Source organism: Phocoena phocoena, chromosome X (assembly GCF_963924675.1).
Source record: "Phocoena phocoena chromosome X, mPhoPho1.1, whole genome shotgun sequence".
NCBI classification, from domain to species: domain Eukaryota; kingdom Metazoa; phylum Chordata; class Mammalia; order Artiodactyla; family Phocoenidae; genus Phocoena; species Phocoena phocoena.
The window spans coordinates 85,201,596-85,226,709 of NC_089240.1; the positions used below are offsets into that span (position 1 = coordinate 85,201,596).

At 38.7% G+C, this 25,114-nt stretch overlaps 1 protein-coding gene across 2 annotated transcripts in view; it reads left to right on the plus strand.

Moving 5' to 3' along the window:
* The first annotated feature begins 5,165 nt into the window (after positions 1–5,165).
* Positions 5,166–25,114, plus strand: part of CENPI (centromere protein I) — a 42,355-nt gene continuing 22,406 nt past the window's right edge. For both annotated transcript variants that reach the window (XM_065900985.1, XM_065900986.1), the window contains exons 1-6: positions 5,166–5,388; positions 6,009–6,146; positions 10,207–10,325; positions 10,612–10,719; positions 21,546–21,594; positions 21,860–21,906. In XM_065900985.1, coding sequence (XP_065757057.1) covers positions 5,166–5,388; positions 6,009–6,146; positions 10,207–10,325; positions 10,612–10,719; positions 21,546–21,594; positions 21,860–21,906 — 684 coding nt within the window. The remainder of the gene's footprint in view (positions 5,389–6,008; positions 6,147–10,206; positions 10,326–10,611; positions 10,720–21,545; positions 21,595–21,859; positions 21,907–25,114) is intronic.

The window sequence follows — 25,114 nt, forward strand, 5'->3', positions numbered from 1 at the left end:
GAAAGCGGAAGTGCAAAAAAGTGGACCTTCCAGGCAGTTGCCTCCATGACACCCAGGAAGATGTCAGTGTGTGTTTTTCATTTGATTTATTTATCTTGGGGGAAAAGGGACAAATATAACCTACAAATTAATGGCCCTATTGGCTTGTGTACACCTATACCCTAAAATGACCTCCCCACATAGATGTATGTGCACCACCTTTAATCACTCTGGGGCAACTCTCACATCTTGCTGCATGTACATGTATATGGCTAACTATTGAAGTGTATTTGTGAGATGGACTCCAGCAAGCATGTGACTGTGAGATTAAGTGTGGGAAAATGTTACTTACTGTGTGTGTGTGTTTGCGTGTTTGCACACACGTGCGAAGGAGAAGGCTCTGATCTTGAACTAATCCTGCATAGGTATCCTTCCCTTTATCGGCCGATTCTAGTGAAGGCAGAATAAAATAAATCTCCTATAAAGAGAATGCTACTTCTTGGTATAAAACAAACTATGTATTCCCATGGGATGGAGGAATCCCTCACTAGATTAAGCTGAAAACTTAAACCTACCACTTTAGGAAAAATTTCCTTCAATTTGAGACACTGAGTTACATGTAAAATGAATTAACTTCTACGTTAACAGTTGTTTAAATTGTAAATACTCCATAGTGAGTTTAATTAAAATAAGGGAAATGTGCAGTCAATAGATAATCTAATTCTTCAAGTGATAAAATTGGAAGTCTCACCTTGCCTTTGTCAGAGCCCAACCTACTAAGCTCCTTTACTCACACTTGGAAACTGAAACAGTAAACTTTATATCGGACATCTTTTTTGGATTTTCTTAAGCCAAACGCTGCCTCACTTCCACTATTCTCAGCAGCTAACGAGGATTTGGCAGCTGCTCCACTGTTGTGGTTGAGGGAGCGAGGATTAGTCCCGTTAGAGGTCTGTGAATCTCAAACTAGCTGTTCTCTTAAATCATCTGAAATTTGACAGAGGAGCCGTATCCAGTGTTTCTCTGCCAAACAGATTCACTATTCCTATTGAATTTTCACTGAGCTTTGCTAGTGTAAGCAGAGATCCAAGTTACCCCCACAGCTGTCTCCTCTACACCTCTTTATCATTCCAGTGAGTTGAGTTTAGCTGGGGGAAGGACATTTTTTTTTTTTTTTTTTTGCGGTATCCGGGCCTCTCACTGTTGTGGCCTCTCCCGTTGCGGGGCACAGGCTCCGGACGCGCAGGCCCAGCGGCCATGGCTCACGGGCCCAGCCGCTCCGCGGCATGTGGGATCTTCCCGGTCCGGGGTACGAACCCGCGTCCCCTGCATCGGCAGGCGGACTCTCAACCACTGCGCCACCAGGGAAGCCTGGGAAGGGCATTTGATATAGGTTAGTTGGATTGAGCAGTATGAAAATTTGCTTTCTTCATTACGTACTGCTGCTTCTCCTTGTTAGATGTGCTTTGATGGTTTTAATATTATTGTGCCAGGGATAGGGAAAGGGGTGGGAGTGTTGTGTGTGGGGGGAGTACAAATTACTGTATTTTCTTCGATATCATTGTTCTTGTTGATTGATACCTCTGTCTTATTTCTCTCATTCTTTCAAAATAAAAATTTTTGAAGTTTGGAGGAAATGGTCTGGACAAATAATGAAAATCTGGAAAGAAAGGGTCATGTCATGGGATTCAGGTTGTCTTATTTTTGAGTGGATGAGGGAGGAGAATAAAGAGAAGGGGGAGTACAATAACTTAATATACTAATGAGGTTACTAACTTTCCAATCTCATTTAAGTTTCCTCACACTTCTGTGATGTCAGCACATAAGACAGAAAGCCACAAAATTAGATCTCAATACAGTTCCCAGGTTTGGGGAGTTCTGCTTTATTAGGTGATGCCAAGGGAAAGTAGAAGAATGATTTCAGAAATAATTGCAGGTATATTAAGTAAAGCTGAGCCAGTGTCTCACTATATATGCATCCACAAACTGGCACAAATTCCAGTGCCACAGACCTGTCACATTAGGCAAGTTATTTTACCACTCAGGGTCCCAATTTCATTTACAAAAATAAGGGGATTGAAGGCTTAAAATTCTTTCCAATTTACATTTGAGTATGAAATGATTATTAAAAATGACTCGAGAAATTTTCAGTTTTACTAGATAGGAAGATCAGCTATCATAGTAAATATTGAACACTCAGTTCTCATGCATGATTAAATATGATTTCTTGAAGGTACTTTGAAAACAATGTAAGATGTGGTAAATAATCATTTTTTGCTGTAGTCTTTCCCAAATACATCAACTTAGTCTGATTCTTCATCTCTCCCCAAGATTGCAAAGTTTCCTCCCACACTTCTATTTTTTTTTTTTTTTTTTTTTTTGCGGTACGCGGGCCTTTCACTGTTGTGGCCTCTCCCGTTGCGGAGCTCAGGCTCCGGACGCGCAGGCTCAGCTGCCGTGGCTCACGGGCCCAGCCGCTCCGCGGCATGTGGGATCTTCCCGGACCGGGGCACGAAGCCATGTACCCTGCATTGGCAGGATTCTCAACCACTGCGCCACCAGGGAAGCCCCCTCCCACACTTTTGCCTATAGTTTATGGGTATATTTTGGCCTCAAAAAAATCAGTGAGAGTCATTAAATTTTTATCTTTCTTCTCCAGTTCCTACTCTAGTAAGAGATTAAACTAGGGACTAAGTTCAGGTCTCAGACTAAGCCCTTGCTGCTGTTTTAGCCAGTTTCTTTAAGGTCCATCGATTCCTCAAAGTTAGGAATCTTTACTTGTTGACTGGCCGGCTACCTACAAGATGCCACATCTGGCTCAGGACATACGTTTCCAGCATACTCTAGAAGGTATGCGTGCCCATCCTCGGTAAAAGGAGGGCAAATTCAGCCGCCGTCCTTTCCTCCCACCTCCTAGCGACAGCTTCAGAGGTGTCAGACCCTTTAACCTAATTCTCTTGCCCAACATGGGAGAAGCAGCCTTTATTGAGAAGTTTGCAGTTTCATATTTTCCTACAGATTCAAAGCCCGACATTTGGGGTCAATCTGAGCAAATGGATCACTGTAATTGGTCTTGTTAAACTCAAGAACCGAGACACTAATTGTTCCGTTTTAGGCACAGTGACGAATGGGAACAATATTAGAACAGTGGGAACATCAGCCAATCGGCTGATTTCAGCAGCAACTGCCCGCTAGCCGGGCGTACCCGGGCCTGGCGGGTGTGGCCGGCGGCTCTGCGGAATTGCGTTTGCGTCAGCGTGGGCGCGCGCGCCGCCTCGCGCCATTGAGCTGTGACCCAACCAATCAGGCTTCAGTAGAGCGCGCGGCTCCGCCCTGAAGCCCCCTGTGTCGCCTCGGAAGCGCATGCGCGGGGCGGAGCCCGCTCTTTTGAATCCGGTAGGTGACGTTTGGACTCCAGAGGCTTTGGGACTGAGGAGTATTTTAGGTGAGGTGCTTTTAAACACCGGGCAAAGTGGGATCCCCGAGGCCGAAGGGAATCAATCTCCTGACTTCTGAGTAAGACTGTCCTACAAGGTGTCGGGTTTTCCCCCAGAACGGGAATCTGCCCAATGGGTCAGTTGTCGCGGCCAAGTTCGGTCCCTGCTGGGGCAGGCTGTGAAAGGGGGTCCTTGGGGAGCGATGGGACGGTTCCACTGGAAAGGGCCAGAAGCTGCTCGCCCGCCCTTCTTTCGTAGGACCCAAAAAAACAACTCGGAACCTGGAACCTCTCGGTGGGTTAGGCATGCATATTGCTCTTCTGCTCCTGCCTCATCTGTTCTAGGGAGGTGGGGTTGAGTGTCATTACGACCATTCCCTTAGTTTTTCCTATTTGAAGCCCAAAACTTAGAAGTCATTCTGGCTTCCTCTCTTTCTTTTTCCCTACATCTAATTCCTTTATTACGGCCTTGCCCAGTCTCCTTCCAAAACATTTCACAAATACCATCATTTTCTACCTTTCCTACCATTTACACCTTAGGCCAGGTTCAGATTGCAGTCATATCTCTTCTGGACTTTTGCTAGACCCTTTTAATTGTCTATTTCCACTCCTGCACCCCTAACATTCTATTCTTCGGACTGCAGCTAAAATGATCTTAAAACATAAATCAGATGGTATCACTCCCCTCTGTAACAGTCTTCCCTTCCCCCATAGTTGCCTATGACACTTAAAAACCAAATTCCTTGTTCTGGCTTACAAGCCCCAATATAGCAGTCGCTGTCTGCCTTTTTGACTTCGTCTCCTACTACTCTGTACCTCTTTCATGCTACTACCCCCACCGACCCTTGCCTCTTACTGGTGTTGTTGCTGTTTCTTTAACACACAGAGCTCTTGCTTTAAGGTCTTAGCATGTCTTGTTCTTTCCTCTCCATGAAATACCCTTCCACCAGCTCTTAACATGGTTGGTTCCTCCTGGCATTCAAATCTCAGCTTACAGGTCACATCAGAGAGGCATTCTCTGAACACTTATTCCAAAGTAGCTTCTCATCCCCACCTCTTTTCTATGACATCACTGTATATTATGTTCACTATTATTTACTTATTTATTGACTCTCTCACAGCTCCTCTTCACTCCACCCCCATAAGTTTCATGAGAGCACAGACCTTGACTGTTTTGTTATTTTATCCCTGGTGAGTAGAATTGTGCGTGGCATATATTGTAGATGATGCTCAGTAATTATTTATTGAATAAGTGAATTATGTTCTGAAAATGCTTAGTTTGGCCACCAGTTTGTCTTTAACTTGGCACTGACAAAGCAGGCAGCATTAAAGATTAAAAGCAAAATCAAGGCAGGGTGGAGAAAAGTAGGAGTGGAGAAAGTAACATTGAGTTCATGAGATGGATTAGTTTTGGACTCACTTATGTGATATAGCCCTTTTAAGAGAATTTGTTATGTTGCCTGTACTCTTACTGTTTTTTTCCCCTCACAAGGCCAGCTAGTGAATGTTACCTTGGAGAGTCATTTCTGTTCCTATTTAGGTCAAGGGATTTTTGAGAAAGTTAACCTATAGATTTTGTTGCCTGGATTGCTGTCAGTTTTTTTATTGTGTACTTGTATGCTAGGTCCTCTGTACTAAATGTGGGAATACAGGCATGTGTGATCCCTGTCTTTGTGGAGTAAAAAGGGAGGGACAGTTTGGCTGGTTAATGGTAACTTGACACTTGTTTCTGTATAGAACACCTGCAGTAATGTCACTTCAAAGGAAAGTTAAGAACTCTCAGGCACGAAAGAGGACTTCACAAGGTAGTAATAGCTATCAGACTAGACTCTCAGCCTGGAAAGTAACAGAGGACCTAAGTGACTCAAAGAGCATCTCGAAACATGGACAAAACAATCCAGTGGAAGATTATGAACATGCTGATGATCAAGCAGAAGGCGCTCTGCAAATAGCACTGACATACTTTGAGAAAGGTAAGACAGATTGTTTTCCTTATGTTAAGTCCTATTCCTTTAAAAATATCAGACTTTTTTTCTTAAGGATTTTTAAAGGAAAGCATATTTTTGCTCATTTGTGATTTTTGTTTATTTAATGGACATTTATTGAGCACTTACTACGTATCAATATGCTAGGTACTAGGGATATAGCAACAAAGCATGTTCCTGGCAGAGTGGTTTCCAAACTGTTACACATTGGGATTTCCCGAGAATCTTTAAAACCCACTGGTACCTGCATCCACTCTTAGACTTTCTGATTTTATTGGTATGGGATACAAGCTGGGCATTGGGATTTTTTAACGGCTCCTTAGGTGATTCCAATGTGCAGCAAAGTTTGGGAACCACTGCCCTAGTTTTTGAAACAGCTTAGTCTAAGTTCAGTGCTTTTAGTTAGTTTAGAGCAGAGAAGCCAGGGCAGGATTCAGTTTTCCTGCTTTGCTGTGAAGTATTCAAGGGTTTTAAAGGCTTTGAAGGGTTTTTAGGAAGACATCTTTTACATAAAGCTATTCCTTTGAAGAATCCTAATTTGTAACTGTTGAGGCTGAGGAGTGAGAGAGTTTTAAAATCCTCACTATTTAATACTGTTCCTCTTCCAGGTCCCATTAAAACTTCACAGAGTAAAGATAAAACCTTGGAGAAACACTTGAAAACTGTGGAAAACGTGGCATGGAAGAATGGCTTAGCTCCAGAAGGAATCGACATTCTGTTAAATGTGGCACTCAGTGGCAAATTTGGTATGTCAAGGGGGTAAATTTTTCAGTTTGCTATTTGTTTTGCCTTTCAGACTTTGAATTAGATTGTTGATTGGAATCAGCTGCAGTTAAAGAACTATATATTTTTCCTATTCTCTTCATAAAACCAATCTGATAAGATTATATCAATAAGATGGGCCTTTCTTGTGTTCAGACTACCTTATGAACTAAAAGTTTCTATGTGCATATGCTGAAAATGGCTAGTTATCACATATCTTTACAAATAAAACGGGCCTCTCACTGTTGCGGCCTCTTCCGTTGCGGAGCTACAGGCTCCGGATGCACAGGCTCAGCGGCCATGGCTCACGGGCCCAGCCGCTCCGCGGCATGTGGGATCCTCCCGGACCGGGGCACAAACCCACGTCCCCTGCATCAGGTGGACTCTCAACCACTGCGCCACTAGGGAAGCCCCAATAAAATGGATTCTTGTCACCAAATACATGGGAGCCATTTTTAGTATTTCTCTTAGGAAGGATAGATAATAATTTAAATAGTGTTGCCAGAAGGCACATTAAGAGATCACTTGGTCTATTTTACTGCCTTTAGGTTCACTTATCTATGGCAAGTCCCTGTTGATACTGTCTCCATTCCAGTCTCTGTGGCCTTAATAGTCAAGATGCTTTTTCTTTTGTGCCAATGCTTCCTTTTCTGTTCTAAGTTCATTTGTAATGGCAGTGGGGAGAGATTCTTAGAAAGAAATAATATCTGTCTATTATTCTTTTTACTTGAGAAGAACCTTTTTACCTACCCTCACCCAAATTTAGACTTAGAGAGTATTTTAGCCCTTGAACATTCTCATTTTAAAGGTGAGGAAACTGAAGCCCAGAGTAGTTAAAGAGACTTGCTTAATCTCAGAGCTAGAACTGGGGAACTCAGATCTCCTAACTCCCCTTCTAGTGTTTATGCTACACCACACTGCTACTGGGTTTTCTCCTTTTTTTTTTTTAAATTAAGACAACTATCAAAATTGAATACTTTATATACCATTTTCTAGCCCATGCATATTGGGTTCCTTTGTGCATACCCTATCATGTTTGCAGGTGTGTGTGTCTGAGAGAGAGAGACAACACATTACTAGCCAAATTCAGTATATGACTTCCAGGAATTTTAGTTCTCTATATTTTAAAAAAAAATTATTTATTTAGTTTTGTCTGTGTTGGGTCTTTGTTGCTGCGTGCAGGCTTTTCTCTAGTTGCGGTGAGTGGGGGCTACTCTTCGTTGCGGTGCACGGGCTTCTCATTGCAGTGGCTTCTCTTGTTGCGGAGCACGGGCTCTAGGTGCATGGGCTTCAGTAGTTGTGACACGCGGGCTCAGTAGTTGTGGCTCATGGGCTCTAGAGCACAGGCTCAGTAGTTGTGGTGCATGGGCTTTGTTGCTCCACAGCATGTGGGATCTTCCTGGACCAGGGCTCAAACCCATGTCCCCTGCATTGGCGGGCGGGTTCTTAACCACTGTGCCACCAGGGAAGTCCCTAGTTCTCTATTTTTACCTGATTAGTTCTCTTTGTTTTCCTACAAAGTTAAATTTGACCTAATAAAATTGGTCTTCTTCTAAGTGGTTTCAAATTGGTTTTGACAAATTTCTAGGAATTCATATTTAACTGATTAGTGTTTATCGAGAACAATTCTATCTATCCCTTCTCCCCTTAAAACATGTATAGAATGTACAGATGTTTTCTATTTTGGAATTTCTCTTTTCTTTTTTGATATCTCAGAAATTAATGTTTAGAATTTCGTGATGTTTGCCAGGTCTTATTGCAAATGCATGCATGTTTCAAAATGCATGCCTCAGAGTTAGAAACTTGTATGTAACAATTTAAAAAATAATCTCTGGCTTTCTAGTCTAATTTCATTTTTCTGTTGAGCTGGAATTTGGTGACATTATATGTAGCCTCATTAATTGCTTTTCTCCTTTTAGTTATTTCTGTGATATCCACCGTCACTACCAGATCTTTATATGTAGCTCTTTTGCTAAGTTGAAATACATATTGAGGGGCAGGTGTGCTAGAAATGTCATAATTAGGTACAAAGGGACTTTGGACTCTTTAGTAATTGAAAAGTCACTGGGAAGTAAGAATAGAGTCTATATTGAATTCTCCCTTTGAATTTGGTACATGTGTAAAGTGTTAGCGGTCAGACTGTTGTAAACTTTACAAGGGTTGGGGGATGGGAGTAGGGGAGAAGAGAGGAGTAAAAACAAGATACCATGAGACTGGAAAGCAGAGATTTTTATTCTTGTGATTCATTACCTGCCATCACTGCTTCCTTTCTTCTCCACAGAATGATGGGGTAGGAATTGATGAGATATATTGTTGAAGTTATGTAGGATATATAAATCTAGAGATCTGATGTACAACATGATGACTATAGTTAGTAATATTGTATAGAATACTGGAAATTTGCAAGAAAATAGATTTCATGTGCTCTTACCACACACAAAGAATGGTAACTATGTGAGGAGATAAAATGTTAATTAACTTGACTGTAGTAGTCATTTTATTATATATAGGTATATAGTATCTTCCGGGTGTTGGTTCCAGGACCCCCTGCGGATACCAAAATCCTAGGATGCTCAAATCCCTTGATAAAATGGCGTAATATTTGCATATAACCTACACACATCCTCCTATATACCTTAAATCATCTCTAGATTACTTATAATACCTAATACAATGTAAACACTATGTAAATAGTTGTAAATACAATGTAAATGCCATGTAAATAGTTGTCTTGTGTGGCTAATTCAAGTTTTGCTTTTTGGAACTTTCTGGAATTTTTTTTTAAACGAATATTTTCTGTCTGTGGTTGGTTGAATCCACAGGTGCATCTTATCCATATCCATATGGATATGGAGGGCTGATTATATCATATTATCATGTTGTACATCTTAAATATATACAGTTTTTATTAAAAAAATAAGAGGTCTACACTAGTAGGAAAAGAAAAGATGTATAAGATGTTTCTGAGAATGCTACTTGCAGGCGAAGTTAAGAACAGTGTTATCTTGGTGAATGGATGTGATCACCATGCTATAATGCATGTAAGACAGCGTTTAAAGACCTGTATGTTTCTAAGAATGCTACTTGTGGGAGAAATTGAGAACAGTGTTATACTGAATGGATGTGATTACCATGCTATAATACCTGTAAAACAGTGGTTAAAGACACATGTATCCAAGATATTGTTGAGGCTTCTACTTGCATGAGAAGTTGAGAACACTGTTTTTTCCAGTGAATGGTTTGTGATCACCACTGTATAATGCAAATAAAACAATGTTTAAATACAAAAAGAAATTGATGATATATATGTATATTTAATTATTGAAGCCTTAATAAGCAGAAGTTGACATAGGGTATACACAAAACTACTTGCAAACTCACTTCTATTAGCAGATGGGAGGATAGCATAGAAGCCAAGAGAATATGATGGAAAGATTGGACCAATATAGAATGATATTACTACCAGCTAATAGTATAGTTGTTTGATTCTGCTATCCTTCCCACTTTTGGGGGGGGAATGGAGACTAGAAATATATCTATTTATTCTTAAATGTAGCAGCTCATGCAAGATATCTTAGAGTAGCTTTAAATAAATCAGAATCTATTATGCCATTTTAAAAAGTCCTTGAAATTTTCCTAGGAGTAAAAGACTTCTTTTGAGGTGTAATTCACGTACCATAAAATTCACCCTTTTGAAGCATACAATTCAGGGTTGTTGTTTTTTTTAGCATATTCATAGAGTTGTGCAACCATCACCACTATCTAATTTCCAAACATTTTCATCATGCCAAGAAGAAATCCTGTACTCATCCTCCCTTGTTAGATAAAAATATTAGAACCAAAGAATTTGCTTTATAGTTTATATTAAAAGTTAAAGATACATTTTTGTTTCAAACTATGTTTTATAATGATGATAAGATATATTGAATATTATTTTATTGCCTTCAATGTGAAGTGAACTTTTTAGGACTAAGAGTTAATAATAGTAAGGAAACAGTCAAGATCCCAAAATGTAGTTTGATTTAGAGTTTGTCTGCTTTCCAGGGAGTGCTGTAAACACTCGGATATTCAAGTGTATGATTCCAGCAACTCTAATATCAGAAGATTCTGTGATTACGGCGGTCTCTTGGCTTTGTGTTGGCAAGTGTTCTGGTAGCACCAAGGTAATCTTTTTAAACACTTTGATGATAAGTCCTTCAGAACTACTTAAGGGCTGGCAAGGAAGAGCCACTTATGGAGTAATGGCAGTGGCCTTTTGTGCAAAGCCTGTAGTTTTGGAACAATGTAGCTTGATGCAAGGAGTCTGTTCAAACAGAAATTTTTACTGAGAGATGAAATTTATTATCCTTCTTTGTGCTAGAGGCTTCTAAAACAGCCCTGAGGGGGAAATTAAGCTCTCTCCTCTGCAAGTTATATTTCTCTAAAGATAAGCATTTTGTCTCTCAATAGGTACTTTTTTATCGTTGGCTGGTTGCAATGTTTGACTTCATTGATCACAAGGAGCAAATTAACTTGCTCTATGGCTTCTTTTTTGCTTCATTGCAAGATGATGCACTGGTAAGTACAAACTGGACAGCATCATGCATCGATCAAATGGTACGCGCTTGTATATCGATGCACCATATGTGCTTCAAAGTGCCACACCACTTTCCTTACTTATTTTAAAATATATGAAACACATAGAAAAGTGTAAAGAGTAACATAAAAAACATCTTTACACCTGTCTCTCAGATTAACAAATAAAATTTTTAATGCATTTGCTTTATATCTTTTTTAAGGAAATAATTGTAACAGATAGAATTGAGTTCACATGGGAGTCTCTTTGCTGATCTAGAGCAATGATTGCCATCTTTTCCCTTTTAAACCACTTCAACAGGGTCCTTTGAGTCACTTATTGTACAGTTTCTTTTTTCTTTTTTTTTAACATCTTTATTGGAGTATAATTACTTTACAATGGTGTGTTAGTTTCTGCTTTATAACAAAGTGAATCAGTTATACATATACATATGTTCCCATATCTCTTCCCTCTTGCGTCTCCCTCCCTCCCATCCTCCCTATCCCACTCCTCTAGGTGGTCACAAACCACCTAGCTGATCTCCCTGTGCTATGCGGCTGCTTCCCACTAGCTATCCATTTTACATTTGGTAGTGTATATATGTCCATGCCACTCTCTCACTTTGTCACAGCTTACCCTTCCCCCTCCCCATATCCTCAAGTCGATTCTCTAGTAGGTCTGTGTCTTTATTCCTATCTTACCCCTAGGTTCTTCATGACATTTTTTTCCCTTAGATTCCATATATATGTATTAGCATACGGTATTTGTCTTTCTCTTTCTGACTTACTTCACTCTGTATGACAGACTCTAGGTCTATCCACCTCACTACAAATAACTCAATTTCGTTTCTTTTTATGGCTGAGTAATATTGCATTGTATATATGTGCCACATCTTCTTTATCCATTCATCCGATGATGGATACTTAGGTTGCTTCCATCTCCAGGCTATTGTAAATAGAGCTGCAGTGAATATTTTGGTACATGACTCTTTTTGAATTATGGTTTTCTCAGGGTATATGCCCAGTAGTGGGATTGCTGGGTCATGTGGTAGTTCTATTTGTAGTTTTTTAAGGAACCTCCATACTGTTCTCCATAGTGGCTGTACCAATTCACATTCCCACCAGCAGTGCAAGAGTGTTTCCTTTTCTCCACACTCTCTCCAGCATTTATTGTTTGTAGATTTTTTGATGATGGCCATTCTGACCAGTGTGAGATGATATCTCATTGTAGTTCTGATTTGCATTTCTCTAATGATTAATGATGTTGAGCATTCTTTCATGTGTTTGTTGGCAATCTGTATATCTTCTTTGGAGAAACGTCTATTTAGATCTTCTGGCCTTTTTTGGATTGGGTTGTTTGTTTTTTTGTTATTGAGCTGCATGAGCTGCTTGTAAATTTTGGAGATTAATCCTTTGTCAGTTGCTTCATTTGCAAATATTTTCTCCCATTCTGAGGGGTTGTCTTTTGGTCTTGTTTATGGTTTCCAGTTTCTTGATTAACACTGTGAAAACCTCATCAGAATTAATGAGGAGAGGATTACTTTTCATGAGATGCCAATGGGCTGAATTTGATTAAATAGCATAATTATTCCCATTGAAAACGTTAATAACTCTAAGAAATCAATCTACTGTCCACATGGAAGACTTTCAAGGACCATCAGTAGTTCACAGACCATGTGAACCATTCATCTAACTGAATTCCTCTTGCTTCTGGAAAGGGAATTCATTCATTGATTTCATTTTTTAAAAATTGACTGTGTTCATTGTATTGATCGAGGCAATGTAGAAGATTCAAAGTTTAGCAGAGTTTCCATATTCCAGGGGTTTATAATCCAGTTGGAGGACTAAGGAAAGCAGATAAAGTTAAATAATGTATAAATTAAATTATCAAATGCAGTATATGTTAACACGAGGATAATAATTGCTGTGATATTCCCAGGAAGGAAAGAACACTGTAAACCAGAGTGATTAGAAAAAGCATCATAAAGTATGTAGGCATTGAGCTAGGCCGTGAAGGTTGAGTAGGATTTGAGATTTGATGTTTGATATGACAGGAATATTTCAAGCAAAGTTGTGAACTGTGTAAATTGTATTTCAGGAGACCTTAAATAGATCAGATTGACTTAATTACAATTGGTGTCAAGCAGTGGTGGGTGGTAAGGCTGAAAAAGTTGGGTGAGGAAAAATTGTAGAGGTCTTTAAATGTGATGGTAAGGAATTTGAACTTTATCCTATATCCAGTGGGGAAATCACTGAAAAACTTGGGGCAGAACATGTTGAAAGCAACACTGTAGGAAGTTGTATCTAGTAGTGCCAAACATTATGAATTATGATGGAGTCTAGAGTCAGGAAGACTAATTAGGAGACTAACTTGATGATGACATCCTAAACTAGCAGTTCTCAGATACACTCTGTGGACCCCTTGAGGTTCCCTGAGAACCTTTCAGGAGGTCTCAGTGGTTCAAGTTATCTTTATAGCAATATCAAGATGTTATTAGCTATTTTCACTGTGTTGACATTTGTACTGATGGTGGATAAAACTGCTGGTGCCTTAGCACAAATAAGGGCAGTGGGGCCAGACTGTACTAGTGGTCATTGTGTTCTTCACTGCAGTAAAAAACAAAAATGCTAGTTTCACTTAATACTGTCCCAAATGAAGCAGTAAAATTTACTTCATTAATTATATTAAACTTCAACCTGTGAGACACATCTTTAATATTATGTTTGATGAAATGGGAAGTACAAATAAATCCCTTCTGCATTCTAAAGTACAACAGTTGTCCTGAGGAAAAGCACTTGTGTGATTGAGTTGTGAGCTAAACCAGCTGCTTTTTTCACAGAATACCATTTTTACTTCAAAGAGTGACTGACATATAAACTGTGTTTATTCAGACTTGGGTATTTGGCAGATGTTTTCTTGAAAATGCACAAAGTGAGCTGGTCATTTCAAAGAAAACAACTGACACTGTTTTTTGCCAGTGATAAAATTTGAGCTTTTAAGCGAAAATTACAAGTTTGGAAAATTTGTATCTGCCACTGTGAACTTGACAGCTTCCCAATACTTAAAGACTTTCCTGATGAGGATGGTAGCAATATTAATGAATGTGATTTTTAGATATTGTATAATGAAATGTGTCAATATTTGGAAGCTTGGTATAGCTAATTTCCAAATTATCAAGTATGATATGAAATTATGCATGGGTAAAAGAGCCATCCAAAGTGCAAGATATATCAATGAATTTTAATGGAACAGAGTACAAAGACGGTTCATTGATAAGATTTCAGATTCCACATTGCAGCTGTTCCCTAAGAGGCTATCACTTACCAAGTTTTAGTGAAGTATCAAAGACTAATATCCACGATTTTCTGAAAAGGCTATTAAAATATTACTTTCTTCTCCAACTACATATCTGTGTGAGCCTGGCTTTTCTTCATGTACTTCAATCAGAACAACATATTGTAACGGATTTAATGCAGAAGCAGAGAATCCAGCTGTATTCTATTAAGTCAGAAACATTAAAGAAATTTGTAGAAATGTAAAACTGTGTCACTCTAAGTCATTTTTGGGGAAAATATAGTTATTTTTCATAAAATATTTCATTTATTGTTAGCATGTGATGGGCTTATTTTTATTTTTATTTTTTGCAGTACGCAGGCCTCTCACCGCTGTGGCCTCTCCCGCTGCGGAGCACAGGCTCCGGACGCACAGGCTCAGCGGCCATGGCTCACGGGCCCAGCCGCTCCGCGGCACGTGGGATCCTCCCGGACCGGGGCACGAACCCGTGTCCCTTGCATCGGCAGGCGGACTCTCAACCACTGCGCCACCAGGGAAGCCCTGGGCTTATTTTTTAAATGAGTTAGTAAACATTTAAAAATTTCCGAGTTTTAGTTTCTAATATGGTAAATATCAACAGATATAAAACCAGATAAACAAAAGCTCTTTGGGGTCCTCTAATTTTTAAGAATGTAAAGAGTCCCAAGACCAAAAAGTTTGAGAATCACTATCCTAGACTAAGGGGAATAAAAAATTGAAAGGACAAATTTTAGGGGAAATTGTAAAGGAAGAATTGACTTGCTACCTATATTGGATTAAGGGAAGGGTCAAGAGATAAAGATCCAAGTTTTTAAGGCAGCATGACTCAGAATGATGGTACCTTTGACCGTAAAAGGGAATTTGTGAAAAGGAGGTAGTTTTGGGAGGAATATCATATGTTTGGCTTTAGATGTACAAAGTTTGAGCTACATCCTTTAGAAATTCACTCAATGAACATTTATTAACCACATAATATGAATGGCATTGAACTAGTATTAGAAATACAAATATGAATAAGAATAAGTTAACTATAAGCCTCATATAGTTAACTTATATGAGGCTTATATGCCAGGCACTAGTATACTTTATATACACAGTATTTCATCATCTCTAAGATGCCATTAGTGTTAAGGTGCATCATTATCTTATGAACCATTACAATAGAATGCTGCCATTAAAGCTATCACATGATATGGATTTTAGGATTAGTTCTGTTTTCAGAGATGTTAAAATGTAGAGAAAGAAATGTTAGACTATGTAAAATATTTTTTTCCCAGTTCTGAGGGTCTGAAAGTTCTTTTCTTACATCAGTATTCTAAAAAAAAATTTATTGAGCACCTACTATTTTCTACACATGTGCTACCAGTATAGTAGCCACTAACTTCATTTGACTAAGTGAGCACTGGGAATGTGGCTAGGCCAAACTGAAATGTGTTTTAAGTGTAAAACACACACCAGATAAGAAGTGGTTTTAACTCACATGAACCTCTTGCCAGCCTTATGTGGTATACACTTTTTTTTTTCTTTGCGGTATGCAGGCCCCTCACTGTTGTGGCCTCTCCCACCGCGGAGCACAGGCTCCGGACGCGCAGGCTCAGCGGCCATGGCTCACGGGCCCAGCCGCTCCACGGCACGTGGGATCCTCCCAGACCGGGGCACGAACCTGCGTCCTCTACATCGGCAGGCGGACTCCCAACCACTGCGCCACCAGGGAAGCCCTGTGGTATACACTTTTATCCCCATTTTAGAGATGAGGAAGCTGAGGCACAGAGAAGTCAAATAATTACTCAGAGTCACGTGACTAGAGCCAGAATTTATGGAAAATGATATTCCCATTTTAGAGATGAGACAACTGAGGCTTGGAAAAGTTACATAACTTTGCTAAGGTAAGCTATCTAGTAAGAGGCTGAGCCTTGAAGGTCTTTAAATGTAGTAGGAGAGAAGATAAGTACAGTGTGAATAAATCCTGTGATAGTATCCACAGAGTTCCATGTGAGTATAAAGGAGAGATAGCAAAATGAGACTGGGGATCAGGGTTAAAGTCATAGGAATTTGTTTTCAACAGGAAGAGACATGGGTGTTGATGTCAATAAATTTGTGGGTTAGCCAGTAAGGGAGATGATTGAGGGAATTCCTGGCCAGTGGTTTTAGTGATTGTTTTTTTCCTCAAAGTTTCACTTAAGTAGGAGGCAAGGTCTTCTGCTGAGAATGAGGATGGGAAGATAGAATATTATGTTTGAGGAGAGAGTATACATTTTGAAATAGCTTTTGGTGGAAATAGAAATAGGAGATTAGAGACACAGTTCTGAAGGCCCAGATGAGTTTAGGGAGCACGAATTTGTGATAGGTAATTTCTCCAGGGTGGGACAAGGAGGCGAGAGAGTGACCGCCGATGGATCAGGAAGTCTAGAGAGAAAAGGGAGAAGGTGAAGACAAAACAGGGCAGATTGGGAGCACACGCAACTGAGGTTCAGGATGCCTTGGTGACATTCAGGAAATGTATTGGGGTTAAAAACTGGAATAATAGAAATTGTAGCATTGGAGTTTAAGATTTCAGGAGGGGATGGTTCAATGTGATGACAAGATGCAGAGTGACAATGGGGTGAGTTGTTGAAGTGGGGTGAGGGGATGAAGGTTATTGGAATTGAAATTTTCTCTATCCTTATGGATTTATTGTTGTTGCTGCCCATTTATCAATTACAGAGTGAGGTATGTTGAAAATCTCCCACTGTGAAGGCAGATTTGTTAGTTTTCCCTTAAAGTTCTGTCAAATTTTACTTTATATATTTTGAGTCTATTATTAGGTATATGCACAATTATAGTTTTCATATATTGTCCTGCTGAATCAAACCTTTATCATGGAGTTGCCTTTTGTTAGAAATGCTTTTTGTTTTAGTCATTTCGTTTGATATTGACATTGGCTAGTATATTGCTTGGTATATTACCATCTTTTGGTTTTTTGAAAAATCTTCTTTTGCCCTCATGTCTTAGATGCCCCTTTTATTTATTTATTTTTAAAAAACTATTTTCTTTTTATACTTTTGGCTGCATCAGGTCTTAGTTGCGGCACGTGGAATCTTTCGTTGCGGCACGGGCTCTTCGTTGTGGTGCGTAGGCTTCTCTTTAGTTGTGGCGCGGGCTCCAGGGTGCGTGGGCTCTGTAGTTGTGGCGCACAGGGTCCAGAGCACATGGGCTCTGTAGTTTGTGGCACTCGGGCAGGTTGTCTCTTTGAGGCTCACAGTGTGGGCTTTGTTGCCCCATGGCATGTGGGATCTTAGCTCCCCAACCAGGGATCGAACCTGCATCCCCTGCATTGGAAGGCAGATTCTTTACCGCTGGACCACCAGGGAAATCCCTTAGATGCCTCTTTTCAATAGCACGTAACTAGATTTTATTTTTAAATCCTGTCTGACGATTTTCACTTTTACTTGGAAAATTAGTTTATTTACTTTTGTAGTGATTGTTGATACAGTAGAAATGAATTGAAATATCAATATCTTATTTTGAGCTTTCTAAATGATCTGCTTTTTTCTGATTCTTTCCCTCATCCCTCTTATTTTGGATTGATTGTGGTTTTCCCCCATTCTTGGTTGGAAATTACACATTCTGTATGTGTTGTTTTAGCTGTTATTGTACCTATTTTAACATGCATATATAGTGTAAAATGTAAAACAGTGTCATCCTTCTTACTGTTTTTCTTTTGTTTGGAAAATGTAGTTATTTTTCATAAAATATGTCATCTAGCATATAATGGGTTTATTATTTTTTAGTGAATTAATAACTTTATAATGTTCTCAGTTTAAATTTTTAATTTTTTTTCTTAAAGTCTAAAGGTAACTAATATCTTTACCTTCATCTTGAATGATACAAGGACCTTAGAATGCTTTAACTCTGATCACACTCCTCCCAGGTTATATGGTATTATCTGGTTTTAGTTCTGGCTCTTTCTTCTCCATCCTCCTCCACATACACATACAGTAGACATTATTTTCTTCACAGTTGGTGTTTGTCTAGATTTGCCCACATATTTGCCAATATCTTTGCTCATCATTTGTTTTTGCATCTCAGACCTTCAATCGAGCTCATTTTCTAGAATATTCTTTCAGTAAAATCTTTGATGGTAAACTCTGTCTTTGCCTAAAAATATCTTTACTATGCCCTTGCTCTTGAAAATTGGTTCTGCTGTGTGTAGAACTCTAGGGTGACAGTGAAATTCTCTCAGGACATTGACAATATTGCACTGGCAGCTCCTTTCCATTGTTGTCGAATCAGTCTAATTGTAGTATGTCATTTCTTTTCTTGCTGGATACTTTTTTAAAACAGCTTTGTTGAGATGTAACTCACATACCATACAGTCCACTCAGTAAAATCCACTGGTTTTTAGTATGTTCACAGATATGTTCAACCATGAACAGAGTCAGTTTTAGAACATTTTCATCACCTCAAAAATCTCATACCTCTTGGGAAACCAAAAAAGTCATGTGACTTGCTTTATTGTGACATTCTTTCACTTTATTAAAAAAAAACTCATACCTTTTAGCTATCACCCCCATCTTCCTATTTAGAGGTTCTTAAGCAACTCTTAATCTATTTTGTGTCTTTAGAGATTTGCCTATTCTGGACATTTCACATAAATGGAATCATACAATATGGGGTCTTTTTTTCTTTTTCTTTTCTTTTTGTTTTTGGCTGCCCTGCGCAGCATGCAGGATCCTAGTTCCCCAACCAGAGATCAAACCCAGGTTCCCTAGAGTGGAAGCACGGAGTCTTAACCACTGGACCGCCAGGGAAGTCCCTAATATGGGGTCTTTTTTGACTGGCTTATTTTACTTAGCATAATGCTTTCAAGATTCAGCCATGTTGTCAGCATGTATTAGTACTTCATTCTTTTAACCTGTTATCTTTTTTCCATAATGTAAAGTTTACCATTTTAACTATTTTAAGTGTTATTAATGGTTATAAATTTTTAAGTGTTATTAATTTTTGTGTTATTAATTGCATTCATAATGTTGTGCAACCATCACTGCTATCTATTTTCAAAACTTTTGTATTACCATAAACAGAAACTCTCTAGCCAGTAAGCAATAACTCCCCATTCCTCCTCCACTCAGCCCCTGGGAACCTCTAATCTACTTTCTGTCTATGAATTTGCCTATTCTAGGTGCCTCATATAAGTGGAATCATCCAGTATTTGTCCTTTTGTGTCTGGCTTCTTTCACTTAGCGTGTCTTCAAAGTTCATCCATGTTATAGCATGTGTCAGAACTTCATTTTTATGGCTGAATAGTATTCCATTGTATGTTTATACCACATTTTGTTTATCCATTATCTGTTGATGAACCCTTGGGTTGTTTCTGCCTTTTGGCTAACATGAATAATGCTGCAGTAAACGTTGGCATGCAAGTGCCTGTACAAGTCCCTGCTTAGAATTCTTTTGGATACACACTTAGGAGTTCTTCCAGGCAGGGACTGAGCCTCTTATAACCCAGGTATTTAGTATTGTAAACTTCATAAGAGCAGACCTTTTTGTCTGTTTTATCCACTGCTTAATAAGTACTTGTTTCATGAGTGAATGAATGAATAGGAGCTATTCATAAATGTTTGTCAAATAATTGCAATATACTTGAGTAGTTTTCATGATGCTGACTAGAGAGTTTCTTGCTCAGCATGGCAGAGGGGAAGGGGGCCTGCTTTTTTTCTTTTTCTTTTCTTTTTTTCTATCTTTTAAAAAATACTTATTGAAGTATACATACACAACATTACTTATAAGTTATCAGCTCAATTAATTTTTATAAACCGAACATATTTGTATAAATATCACCCAGATCAAGAAATAGGGATCCTAACTTTTAAAAGCATTAAAAGTCACAACTTGGCAGGCGCCTGACTCTGTAGTGACTGAGATGTGGTGGTTAACTATTTGCCAGAAAAGCAATTGTAAAGTCTTAGATGCACATGAATTTTTCCTTTCTAGATGTGATTAAAGGAGAATGTCAGATAGAATGCTGGGGCCTAGGGTGGCACTCGTTTCATACCCAACATATTGCTAATGGTTCATATCCTAGGGATGTGAGGCAGTGAGTTTTTTTTGTTTTTTAGGTTTTTTTTACTGAAAGTTACTATATTTTGTGTACAATGTGGCATGTATTCTTTCCTTAAAAACAAGAAGATCCTATATATAAATCTACACTTATTACAAGTATGTTCATTCTTTATCAACCCATTTCTAAGTAAAGGAGTGGCAATATAGAATGCTGTACTTCAAAGTTTAGAATCAAGACTACTAAAATATGAGTTTGTTTAAAGAAAATCTTTGCTTTTGTTGCCTTCTCTAGTCCTATTTAATAATTTACCTTTTCAGTTTCCTAACGTTTAAAGCAGGTATTGGCAATTTTTTTCTTAAAGGGCCAGGTAGTAAATATTTAGGTTTGAGTGCCATACTGTCACAAGTACTCACTATGCTGGTGTAGTGCAAAAGCAGCTACAGACAATTAATACATAAATGAATGACTGTGTTCCAATAAAACTTTATTCACAATAACCAGCAGTGGGCTGGATTTGACCCACAGGTTGTTGTTTACCCATTCCTCCAATAGAGTATTATTTCCTTGTCTGATAAACAGATATTCTTAATTTAATGAACTCTAATTTATTGGGGTTTTTTTTGTTTTATTTTATGGTTATCATTTTTTTTTTAATGAAAGAAAAACACTGCCACCCTCTGGTCCTGAAGATATTCTACTCTAGTTTTCTTCTAGAACAAGTATCAGCAAACTTTTCCTGTAAAGGGCCAGATAGTGAATATCTTAGGCTTTGCAGGCCACTCAGTCTGTGTCACAACTGCTCAGCTCTGCTGTTGTAGTGAGAAAGCAGCCATGGCCAATACATAAATGAGTGACTGCGGCTGTGTTCCAGTAAAGCTTGATTTGCAAAAACAGGTGGACTGTAGTTTGCTGACCCCTGATCTAGAATAAAACCTCAACAAATGGACGCTCAAAATGAAGTGGTATAAGGGAACCAAGGAATCATTTAGTAGTTTAACAAATTTATTATGTGATATTTGCCAAACTGAGGGCTAAATGATTAATTAAATTCTGGTATATCCACTCACTGGAATATTAAGATCATTGAAAATGATCATTTTGAAGACCAAGTAACATGGGAAAACACTTTTAAGTGGGAAATTTTAAGTTTGTATCTTAATAAATATGGACCTACTAGAAGGAATACATGAATTTTTGTTAGGTAGAAGAATCTTTTTCTGGTTTTCAAATTGTCTGCATTGTCGTTGTATTCCAAAAATAACTTTAAAATGGCATAAAGGGATGCCAATTAAAACTATTGTTTTTTTTATCACTACTATTTAGTATGAAAAAGAGAAGCTTTGTAGAACTATTGTTCAATGAAGTCCCAAAGCCTTTTTTCTTAGTATAAGATTGACATTTGAGGAAAATGCATTGTTGCTCTGTTCAAGATATATTGTCATTTTTTTTCTTTTATTTTTTATATTTTGACAGTGCCCTTATGTCTGCCATTTGTTGTATTTACTTACCAAAAAAGAGAATGGTGAGTATTCTCATTCCAGTTGTATTACATTCACTCTGTGGAATTAGCGTTTGTATCGGCCTTTATAAAGTTAACTGTTAGCATTAGTTCTATGACAAGGTTTTGTGGAATTTCTTTTTAGTACTTTTATCTAAGAGCATCTGCTTAATGGCTTAACTGAACAGCGTAATTATATTCTTAATGTGTTGTAAGGAGAAGCTATCTGAACAAGGTTTCTTTTTATTCTGAACCACAGACTAGTAATTCTTTTCTTTGCCTTTTCTAGTCAAACCATTTCGTGTGAGAAAACTGCTTGATCTTCAGGCCAAAATGGTGAGTACTGAAAAGACCTAAGACTGGCCAGTGTACTTTGTGCTAGGTACCGAGCTAGGCTTTGCGGATGTAAAATCGAATGCATCATTACCTTCAAGGAACTTAATTGCCTGGGGAGCTCAGTCAACAAAATAAAAAATCAGAATCAGACTGGGGTCAAGGAGGAGTGGTGATGGTGAGTAGAATTTAACTAGGCCAAGAAAGAAGAGAAGGGCACTCTTGGCAGAGGGAACAGCATGAGCAAAGCCAGGTCGATACCAAATAGCAGAAACCGTTTACGGAACTGGGTTGATATGGCTGGAAAGTAAGTGTTAGGGAGTAGTCAAAAATGACTACTTTATTTTATTAAAGTGACTAGCTTATCTATTCTGTGGCTGTGATCTAGGAAAGCATTCTTTTCTGGATACTTAAACTTCAGTATATTCCCTGACTTTTATCTCTTGTCCTTACAGCTCTCTTGCATTGTTATTTCCACTATACCTGCCAGGTAACAGAAGTCTGTGAAGCTTTGGGTGTAAAACAATAGGAAGTTGTAGTGCCTATGCCTAACTGTTGAAGCCTGCATAACCTATGTAGAGGCATTCAAATTTCATGAAAAATACAAACACATGCGCACATGTGTGCTTCTCCATTGTGAGGTTTCCTGTTGGTACAATTCAATGATTGTTCTTGTTTTATAGCTTCCTATTTTGGCTCTCTGGGTGCAGTATATTCTCGTAGCTCTCTGAGGATAGTAATGATAATGTTTTTGTCCAAATTTACTTTTATTTCACATTAATAGAAATTATGAAAAAGATGTACATTTTTCCATGTTAACAGCAAAACAATTCAATGGAATAAGAAAATCTTACCATAAATAAGATCTTGTTGATTTGTATTAACTGAGACAAGTATATGTTCAAGTTATAAAAATGACTCAGTACAGTGTCTAAAAATTTTTAACCCAGACATTAAATATATGGCTTCATTATTAATATTCTATATAGTACATTACTAAATTACCCCATTATCAATGCCTATTTATAAAGATACATTCATAAAATTGTTTTGATAAGCTGGATTTTGGTGACTTTGATCACATCCAGCAGTACCGAGCCTAGAAGACATAGCCATGCTCACATGTAACTGAACATGTAAAATGGTAACAGGCATAATCAGCCCATGTAAGCAAATGTATTGGGTATGTGAATTTTTGATACCTGCAAAGGCATGTGTCCCCTCTATACCCATCCGTGCCCCATAACTTCCCATCATGATGGACACAGAACAGAGAAATTGTCTTTCTGGTGGCAAGTATGAATAGAGGGAAGTGGAGCAGGCACGTTGTTATCTTATATGCACCAGGCCCTTTGAGAGCAGTCTTTGGAAAAGGAAGGGGGAGTTCCTTTCTTGTTTGTTTGGTCTTTCATGGTAGAGGCTTTCCTCAAATACCTGGTAAACATTGTTTGCCCATATTTAATAATAAGGCACTAAAATGGTCATTGGAAACTTGTGTACGTGAGCAGGACTTGTTCATTGTAGGATCTTGATGTTTCATTGGGAAATTCCCCAGATGATGGTGTCACTTTTCCTAAGAAATTCTCCTGGGGACTTCCCTGGTGGCGCAGTGGTTAAGAATCCGCCTGCCAATGCAGGGGACACGGGTTCGAGCCCTGGTCTGGGAAGGTCCCCCATGCCGCGGAGCAACTAAGCCCGTGTGCCACAACTACTGAGCCTGCGTGCCTAGAGCCTGCGCACTGCAACAAAGAGTAGCCCCTGATCGCCTCAACTAGAGAAAGCCCACGTGCAACAATGAAGACCCAACGCAGCCAAAAAATAAATAAATAAAATAAAATAAAATAAAAATTCTCCTGTTTCCTGACTAGGGGTTGTATTCGTCTGCTTCTCCAGAGAAACAGAACCAGAACCACTAGGATGTGTGTATATATAGAGAAAGATTTTTATAAGGGATTGGCTCACAAGATTATAGAGACTCATAAGTCCAACATCTGTAGGGTGGGCCTGCAGGCTGGAGATCCAAGAGAGCTGATGTTCCAGTTTGAGTTCATCGACAGTCGGCAGTCGGCAGTCTGGTGGAGAATACTCTCTTGCTTGGGGGAGCTAGTCTTTTTGTTCTGTATAGGCCTTCAACTGATTGAATGAGGCCCACCCACATTATGGTGGGTAGTCTGCTTTACTCAAGAGTCCACCCATTTAAATGTTAATCTCATCAGAAACACCCAGAACATTTGATTTGGGCACCCCATGGCCCAGCAAAGTTGACATGTAAAATTACTTGCCACAGGGCTATAAACCTGGCTACTAGCACTCTGGGACTTAAGCAGTAGAAAAGATTGGGGATAGGTTCTGGTATACTCCCTCAGTTCTGCAAACTGTATGAGTCCAGCTTTTATCTTCAGTTAGTAAAACCCTGATGTTTGCCAGTGTAGTGAAGGAATTTGGGGTTCTAACTGCTTCTTATGTAGGCTTTCAACCAGTCCTTCTGTTTTTCAGCCCTCTTGCACCTCCACTTTTCAGAGGTATCTGATCGCTCAAATTTCTGAGTCTTTCTGGGAGTTCTCAAGCATGAATCTGCTGCTTTTGAGGCTTTTTCTGTTGCTGCCTTAGCTTTCGTTTTCTCTATTCTGCTAAATTGGTTATTGTTTGTCCATCTTCATTTGAGGTTCCAAAATCTTGTTGAGACCTCACATGTGCTATTGTCTGCCTTCTTGTTCTCTTTGAACTTGTGCTTTATGCATTTTTCCATTCCTTTACTTTTTAGTGGGGCTTTATGAGGACCCAGAATTAAACATGTATGTTCAGTATGCCATGTTTAACTGGAAGTCTCTCTCTCTCTTTCTTTTAAGAAAATGTTAACTTTTTAACAATAAAGATAGGTTTAGTTAACTAGACAATAAGTTCTAAACGTCTCTCCACTCCTAAGTATTTGCTCTTTCAAAAACATTCCAACTCAAAGCAAACACTCTGGTACTAATTGATAATGAGTACAGAGATCAGAAGATATTTCAGCATAGATAGCCTGGGTCATTTTGGTTTTGTTATCATAAATTTAATTTCAGGAAGCTATTATAAAATAGGAATACTGTATTTCTAATCCCCATTTTCTGCCTTCCTTATTTTGTATAGTAGTTGATTCAATAAAATAGTAATATAGTAAAACAGTTTGGTTTCTTCCTTGGAATTTTAGTGGTATGCTTCCTCTGGATAG